At 44.9% G+C, this 9,033-nt stretch overlaps 1 protein-coding gene across 1 annotated transcript; it reads right to left on the bottom strand.

The window, feature by feature from the left end:
- Positions 1-558: 558 nt before the first annotated feature.
- On the bottom strand, positions 559-8,821 carry fev (FEV transcription factor, ETS family member). Its single transcript, XM_078552782.1, has 3 exons — positions 8,746-8,821; positions 7,492-7,566; positions 559-1,334 (listed from the first exon to the last, which is right to left on the bottom strand). The coding sequence occupies exons 1-3, from the start codon at positions 8,819-8,821 to the stop codon at positions 796-798; spliced, it is 690 nt and encodes a 229-aa protein (XP_078408908.1). The 3' UTR covers positions 559-795.
- Positions 8,822-9,033: the final 212 nt, after the last annotated feature.

The following is a 9,033-nucleotide window of genomic DNA, read 5'->3' as shown; positions in this document are numbered from 1 at the left end:
AGCTGGGCTCCCATCTCAGAGTGAGAATCATCAGGGGTCGTTCACTACAAATTAAGGGAGTCTTGCTTAAAATGAACAATACTCGGCAGGTCTGCCTTTTGGATCATTCCATATTATTACTGTCTAATTCTGTGCCATGTACCAGGGATAAGGGACTTCAGTTACATGGAGTGACTGCAGGAAGCCTAGTTGTTCTCCTTACAGCATAGTAGGGGGAGATGTAATAGAGGTGTTCAAAATCATGAAGGGTTTTGATAGAGAAATTAAGGAGAAACTGGTTCCATTTTCAGGAGGGTCGGTGACCAGGGGACACAGGTTGAAGGTAATTGGCAACAGAGCCACAGGAGAGATGGGGTGAATTTTCTTTATGCAGCGAGTTGTTATGATGTGGGAAACAGATTCAATAGTAACTCTTAAAAGGGAATTAGATAGATACGTGAAGAAGAAAAATTAGCTGGGTTAAACGGGCTCTGCCAAAGAGCTGTAGCAGGTACGATGGGCCAAGTGCTTCCATTTGTACTTTTATCAATCTATAACTCAAACGTAGGCTCAGATTAATAAAGCTTTAATTGCCAAATAGTCAGTCCACTGACTGGAGGAATTTAGGAGGCGATAAGTGTAAGGGTCATTGTGCAGCTCTGTTGTGCTGAGAGTTTTCAGCTTGCAAGCCATTAATTGGTGGCAATTCAAGTCCCTTTACTTTCTTTTTGCATTTGAGATTTGATCAGGATTAAGAGCTCTGGTGCAAAATGGGGCTTTTTGTAGCCTTGTAACCCACGCCCTGTGAAGCACCATTCAGTGATAGTGGTTGTTAATATTGTTGATGCTGGTGATATTACTGATGCCGCCGAGGTGTGACCCACTGACCGGGCTGAAATGGGTGGGGGGCTGCAGGCCGTGACTGGGGTAAAGGGCAGGGGTCGACCCCGGCCAATAGGAGAATCCCGAGTGGGAGACGTTGGACGTCACAAGGTTGAGCTTGGGGATCCCAGAGAAGGGGATGTGAGCCAGGTTGCTCTGGAACTTGTACAGTGTGTGCTCAGTAGCAGAGGGCTGGCAGACCTGAGCCAGCCCGTGGAAGTCGAACTTGTAGGCGTAGCGCTTGCCGTGGACTTTGGTCATGATGTTTTTGTCGTAGTAGTAACGCAGTGCCCGGCTCAGCTTGTCGTAGTTCATGTTGGGCTTGCTCTTCCGTTCCCCCCACCTCCTGGCCACCTCGTCTGGATCAATGAGCTTGAACTCACCATTGGCTCCTTCCCAAGTGATGCAGTTGATGTTGGAGGTGTCGGACAGCAGTTCTAAGAGGAATTGCCACAGCTGGATCTGTCCGCTGCCTGCAAGAACAAATTAACCGCGTCAAAAAGAAAGAATTTTGCTTCCATTGTGTCCTCAAAACACCCCAAGGCATTTTACAGCTGGCGAAATACCTGAGAGAGCAGGCAGGGCATTGGTTTAACATCTCACTATAAAAAAAAAACACCTCCAACTGTGCGACACTCCCTCAGTGCTGAATTGGGAGTGTCAGCCTAGATTATGAAATCAAATATCTTGAACACACAACTTTCTGACTCAGGGGTGAGAGTGCTACTCACTAGCCAACTGCGGCTGACGCAATTGACTCGTGATTTACCTTCAACAATATCCCAAACCTCTCCTCCAAGACTATCCCTGCCATATCTCACTGGGTAGAAACATTCTCCAATACAAAACTGAGTCATTAAGACTGGCCTGCATTGAATTAGCTTATTTCAGTTGAAGCAATACAGTAAGCCTCATTTTCCATAGGTTAAGGTGTAAATGCATCGCTTTTGCAAGTGAACGCAAGAAATTGGTGCATTTATACAGTATGTTAATATGGCAAGATATCCATTTACAATGATTTGCCTTGAAGTACAATGAATTGCAAAGGAAATTGAGTACTCATAGGGAAAACATTTGATGGTGTATGTGTTAGAAGTCCATGACTCCGGGAGCTATGTGCTTTTTGAGGAATTACAAGGACATTGGATTATTTGAACATTATTTGGACAATTCTTCTTTAAAAAAGATTACAAGTTCACTTTGGTCTGTGAGCAAGCTGCTTTTTCCAAGATATCACATGACTTCAGTTAGATGCCCAGCAAGACACTTGGTGTTATTTTGTTTACTTGAGTTAACAGGAAAAAAAAACTGTTATTGTCAGGCCTTGGGCTCTTGCTGATTGGTTGAAAATATCTGTCCTGGGAGAAGTTCTCTCTGAACATTTTTATTTTGAACTGTGTGTGTGTGCATATGTGTGTGTGTGTGCATGCGTGCATGCGTGCCTTGGGAGCAAACTATGAAGAAACATTGCTTCTCTCTCTCTTTCCCCCTGTATTTCCTGCAGTCTAGAGTGGTGTGTTCACCTTCAGCCAGAAAATTCTCATCTCAGTATAACTCATCTGTATTTAGAAAGCTGGCGAAACTGCGACAAGTGAGTTAGGAAACATAATGTTTCACTGAAGATCCATCTGAAAGGACTTCCAGATAACTGCTGTAACTAGCACTCTGTCAGATCGACAGCGTCAAGACCTTTTCGAACTTTATCCTTTCTGAGTGTTCCCTTATGCCAACCTCTGCAGAGACTTTATTTGTCTTGTCCTTTTTTGTGTGTGTTTGTGGGTGTGTGCATATGTGTTGGAATTTTTAAAAGGAGGAAAATCATTACACTTCCAGGTTACAAATTATATGTTAACCAGTTTTGCAATTCATTTTATAAAAGATTAGTTTCATAATAAATCAATAATTTTGAGCTTGTTGAAAGGCGCCTAGTTGAAGTCTCTTTTATTCTGGCTCTAGCAGTAGTGAAGGTAAACAACTGGCCATTTTGGTGAGTGAATTAAACATTTGCAGTATTGCTGCAACCTGTGGAATAATGGGGATAAAGAATCCCATCCCGGTCGTAACATATGTTGCACACAATTAGCAGTTCTAAAGCAGCAGTACACATTGACAAAAATATACTGTCAGCAAGGCAAAATTTTCTACCTTATTAAAAAAGAGATTCCCTGCAGTTTTCGCAGGATAAGATGTTAGTTCTGTGAGGCACTCCTGAAGCTTTGCAGTTACACGTTTCAGACATCACCCCCTCCACCCCCAAAACTAACATCCTGGCCTTGTTCCTATGATACAGAAATAAATTTACAAAGGGATAGAGGTCCATTGCCACATCTCCGACTGCACCTCACCCAGGCATCTCGCAGTGGCTAAGTCGGCTAAACCTTACTCGAACATCTTTAAGCCAATTCCCATGACGCCACACTGTACACAATTAGATTGAGCTGTTGAAGTAGATCAAAGCCCCATTCTCACATCTCCGACAACAACTTGTATTTACAAAGCACTTGTAATGTAGTAAAAACATCCCAAAGCACTCCACAGGACTGTTATCAGACAATGTTTGACACAAAAAGGCATAATATTAGGATAGGTGGCCAAAACTTTGGTTAAAGTGATAGATTTTAAGAAGTGGCTTAAAGGAAGAACAAGATTTGGGCTGAGGAGAGCTTTAAGGAAAGAATTCCAGGACCTAGACAACTAAAGGCACAGCCGCCAATGATGAAGTGACGTAAATCAAGGATGCTCGGGAGCCAGATTTGGAGGAGCACTGAGATCTCAGGAAGTTGGAGGGATGGAGGAGGTTACAGAGATAGGGAGGAGGCAAGGCAATGGGTCATACTGGTTCTCAGTTGAAACAGTAGCTCTTAAATTGTAAGAGAGATGGTAACACGAGGCAGTGCCTTAGTTCTACTGTGGATGGCGGGATTGTCCGAAGACAGTAAATGTGACATTGTGGCAAACAATGCACCACATCCCGACCTGTCCAGATAACCCAGGAAATCGTCAGCTTCAATACCACATCAGCACTGAGTCAACCACAATTCTCTAGGCCAGCTTGTAGATGCATCAGCCAGTGTCTATACTGTTGAGCACTGTCCATTATCTATCTTAGCCAATAGAAAGTGCACCCTTCAAATATCAATTAAGGAAACAGTTGGGATAGACCATGAACTATCCTCTTGACTTTCACTGCCTTGATTCACCTACAGTGTAGCCTCTCCAGTCTGTAAATCCATTGTTTGGAAACACCTGGTGTCCAATTTTTTTTTTCTGCAGACCCAAACAACTCACAGCATCATTTCAGTGAATCTCATTGGGAGCAGAAACATGGAAGACCCAGGATATGGATTAGTAAAACAATTTTTATTACAATTTTATGTTTTATCATTGTTTTATGATTCAGATAAATATTTATATCTATGGCGCTTCCCAGTTCACACACCTGTGGTGAGGCATTCCAACATCTTTCTGTAATTGAGAAAATTCCAAAACCCAGAAATGACTTCACCCCAAGCATCCTGAACTAAAGAGGTTACAGTTGTACTAAAAATGTATATCAATTTTTCATCTATCTATGCAAAAGGCTTTTTAAAAATTCTTTAACAGGGTGTGGGCATTGCTGGCTAGGCCAGCATTTATTGCCCAACCCTGATTGCCATTGAGAAGTTGGTGGTGAGCTGCCTTCTTGAACCGCTGCAGTCCATGTGGTGTAGCTACACCCATAGTGCTGTTGGGAAGGGAGTTCCAGGATTTTGACCCAGCGACAGTTAGGGAACAGCGATATATTTCCAAGTCAGGATGATGTGTGGCTTGGAGGGGAACTTGCAGGTGGTGGTGTTTCTGGGCGCCTGCTTCCCTCGTCCTTTTAGATGGTCGAGGTTGCGGGTTTGGAAGGTGCTGTCTAAGGAGCCTTGGTGAGTTGCTGCAGTGCATCTTGTAGGTGGTACACACTGCTGCCACTGTACATCGGTGGTGGAAGGAGTGAATGTTTGTGGATGGGGTTCCAATCAAGTGGGCTGCTTTGCCCTGAACAGTGTCAAGCTTCTTGAGTATTGTGGGAGCTGCACTCATCCAGGCAAGTGGGGAGTATTTCATCACACTCCTGACTTTCGCCTTGTAGATGGTGGACAGGCTTTGGGGAGTCAGGAATTGAGTTACTAGTCCCAAGATTCCTAGCCTCTGACCAGCTCTAGTAGCCACATAGTATTTATCTGGCTATTCCAGTTCAGTTTCTGGTCAATGCCTGGCCCGGAATACTTCTTTGGGGCCCACTTAGGAACAAAGAAACATAGAAAATAGGAGCAGGAGTAGGCCATTCGGCCCTTCCAGCCTGCTCCGCCATTCAATATGATCATGGCTGATCCTCTATCTCAACGAATGGGCCCGCGCTCTCCCCATACCCCTTGATGCCTTTAGAGCCCAGAAATCTATCTATTTCCTTCTTAAATATATTCAGTGACTTGGCCTCCACAGCCCCTTGTGGTAGAGAATTCCATAGGTTCATCACCCTCTGAGTGAAGGAGTTTCTCCTTATCTCAGCCCTAAGTGGTCTATCCCATATCCTGAGACTGTGACCCCTTGTTCTAGACCCCCCCAGCCGGAGGAAATATGATCCCTGAATCCAATCGGTCCATCCCTGTTAGAACTTCTACCATATCATTTACTGAGCTCTGAACCTTAATGATGTGAAGATCATTTGGAATAGGAGCTGGCAGCAGTGAGAATTTCAGCAGAAATTGGCATCCCACAGATCCCATCAGGCTTCATGAGCAGATTAATCTCCAGCTTTCCCCACCCCCACCACCGCCTCCATTACCCTTTGAATGATCCAGGCCATGAGAACGTTCAAGCCTCTGTCGCCAAAAAAAAAATGATTTATTTGCTTTTCAATTAGTTCAATTAGTTGAGGAGAAGATAGAAGACAAATTTCAAAAGCTTTATTCAGGTAATATTTATATATTTTTTAAACCACAAGTGCGTATCTGAGAGAAGGGGGGAAATAAAAAAATATTTATACACCTGTTAGAAATATTATATAAATTTAAAAATAAGCTTTTAAGGGAAACATACACACGTATCTAAGTTTTCTGATCAAAATGTCAGAATTTACTCAGGTTATTTTCACTATTATGATCATTAGAAAATGTCCTAGAGTGTGTTTCCACATCCTAATTTGAATATTTTTGATAAGAGTGAGTTGAAGTTTGAAAGGGAATAGAAAGTTTCTAATGATCACCTGATTATCTATTGTGATTTCTTTATTGGTTCCAAAATGTAAGTATTTTAGTTGCTGAAGCCCATTACACAGAGAGAACTACGAAAAGCAATGCAGATTTTTTTTTTAAAAAGAGAACTAAAAAGTCAGAAATAGGGGAAACACACAGAGATTCACTTCAAAGGACCAAGAACAAAGCATCAAATGTATTCATTGTGATTTCTTATAAGTCAATGCTGGTGGACCTGACCACACCCTCCCCCCATCCCTCACTCCACCACACCCTGCCCCCGCCCCTCACTCCACCACACCCTCCCCCCACCCCTCACTCCACCACACCCCCTCCCTCCCCAGTCCAAAGGGCCGTCAAGTCTGTGATCTCCTCACTGCCGATCCCTAATCGCCCTTGTCCAGAGGGCATTTAAGAGTCAACCACATTGCTGTGGGTCTGGGGTCACATGTGGACCAGACCAGGTAAGGACCAGAGGATTCGTGAACTAGGTGGGTTTTTACAACAATCGGCAATGGCTTTGTGGTCGTCATTAGACTTTTAATTCCAGGTTTCTATTGAATTCAAATTTCACCACCTGCCGTGGTGGGAATTTAAACCCAGGTCCACAGGGCATTACCCTAGGGTGTCTGGAATACTAGCCCAGTGACAGTACCACTATGCCTCTGCCCCACCCACCACCCCACAGGCACATCTTTTGTAACCCCCCAACAGTGACAGTTTCAGCTAACCTTAACTAATCATATCTCCAAAGGTGACTATATTTCTGACACCCCGAACGAATCCCATCCTTAATGTGCCTCTTCCTACAAAACATCAAGTAACTCTAACGCAGGGTGGAGCCCTGGTTTAAAAAATAAGAATGAAAACGTCGGTAAGACGCAGCAGGGTCAGGCCTCACCTGTGGACAGAAACAGAAGGAGAAAAACAATTTGGAAATTTGGAAATGCTTGGCACTGGTCCGAAATGGTCTTGTAATAAATTTAACTCCTTAAAATTGAACTCCAGTTCGGACCTGTACCCAATCATTTCCAACTTTGACTGTTTTCCGCATTCCGAAAATCTTCAGGTCGACGAATTTCATCAGTTCGAATGAAGGGTCATCGATCTGAAACGTTAACTCTGTCTGTCTGTCTCTCTCTCTCTTTCAAGCACTTCTGGTCCCTGCTTCAGATGGTCAAACATCCGCAGTATTTTGCTGCTGTGTTGGATGTTCCCTACCCTCAGTGAGCTTAATTAACTAACCCCATCCCGGAGAGTGACTCTTCCTTCTCAGCCTAGCTCCCGGTGTCTGTGGAGCACCGACTCTAAGCCCGAGAGTGAGGTGAGTCTGAGCGAAGAGGGCGAGTGTCGGGTAGCGGAGTCTCAGCCTCTCCCGCTGCAGAAGGAGTTCTGGGGTTCGTTTTACCTTTCTGTACTCCGGGATTCAGCGTTCCCCAGGTCCCGTGTTTGCCTTCCTTCAGGATATTGTCGTGTGTCGTATCTGGAAAAGAAAACGTTCATGAAATAAGCACCAAAAGAATGTCAAAATCCTGAAAATATGATCCGCATTCTCAGGCTGTTAAGATTTTCCCACAATCTCTTACTTCAGAGTTTGTCAGAATATAAAACATCGGTGCACGTTCCACTAAATAATAGCAATGGCTAGAGGGTATAGCCCTCCCTCTCTCTCTCTCTCTCTCACACACACCCACCCACACCGAGATTTCCCGGACTTTGTGTCTCCGGAGTTTGCCTTTCGAGAATTCAGGAAACACGTTCAGGAAAAGACAGCAAACTCACTTCCGACAGCAGAAGCCTTATTCTTTATAAAACGCCTGAAGCGAAAGAGACAGGGGGAGAGTGAGACCGGTTTGAGAGGGTGGGCACCTGTAGAGCTTTGGGTAGAAAAGGAGAGTGATAGAGAGAGAGAGAGAGAGAGAACAGGAAGCGTCTAAAGAGAGGGAGAAATGGTCTAAAGGCAGAAGAGGGAGTTTTAAAGGCAGCGAGATATAAAGGAGAAGGGGCAGAGAAGGAAAGAGGTAAGGGCCAGGGGCACGGGAGTCAGAGACCGGAGCAGGTGTGAAATATAGGACCAGTGGTGCTGAGAGAGAGTGTGGATTACAGACAGCGGAGAGGAAGGACCAAAAAATAGCGAAGGGATGGGAGATGCAACTAGAAAGAGCAAGAGAGAGAGAGAGGTGTGGGGGGGATTGAAGATAGCTAGAGAAATAGAAGCCCAGGGAAATTATCAGAGAGAGAGGAAGGAGCGAGATAGAAACAGAGGCAGCCAAGGAGATAGAGATTACTGGACAGGGGACAGAGAGAGTGAAAGCGGCCAAGGCAGTTAAAGGGAGCAAGTTAGGATTGCAAACGAAAAAGAGAGGGCCAAGGACAGAGAGAGAGAGAGAGAGAAATAAAGACAGGAAGGGGTGAGAACTGGAGAGAGAGAGAGAGAGAAACGGGACACAGCGAAGGAGAGAGAAATCGATACGGGAAAGGGAAGAGGTTCCGAGGGAAGGCAGTGGAGAAAGGGTTAGAGAGCAAGGGACAAAGAGAGAGAGAGGAGGGGGGTGAGAGTGAGGGACAGCGACAGGAACGGAGAGCTGGCTAGAGAGAGAGAGAGAGGGGGGAGAGGGGGGACAGCGAGAGTTTGGAGGGGATGGGAGGGGAAGTGTTGTACCTGGCAGGTACATCTTTAACATCAGGTTATATCCGGAGGGATTCAGAGGCGATCCTGAGTTCGCAGCTTGTTTCATGGCGAGTCTGGGATGAAAAGCGGCTCCCGAACCGCATCGGGAGGCTTTTAATAAAAATGTTTTAAAAAGTAGTGATTCACCCTCCCCTCTCGACCTGGTGTGCTGTGTGAGGCTCGGAGGGAGTTGCGAGGCAACAGTCTGGATATCAGAAGAATAGAACAATGATTAGAGAGTAATTTCCTGAAAGATTCGGACTGGTTGAATGGTTTAAT

This window comes from Cetorhinus maximus, chromosome 11 (assembly GCF_964194155.1).
Source record: "Cetorhinus maximus chromosome 11, sCetMax3.hap1.1, whole genome shotgun sequence".
Taxonomy (NCBI): Eukaryota; Metazoa; Chordata; class Chondrichthyes; order Lamniformes; family Cetorhinidae; genus Cetorhinus; species Cetorhinus maximus.
Note: the sequence above shows the minus strand (reverse complement) of the source record. Positions and strands in the feature narration are given on the sequence as shown.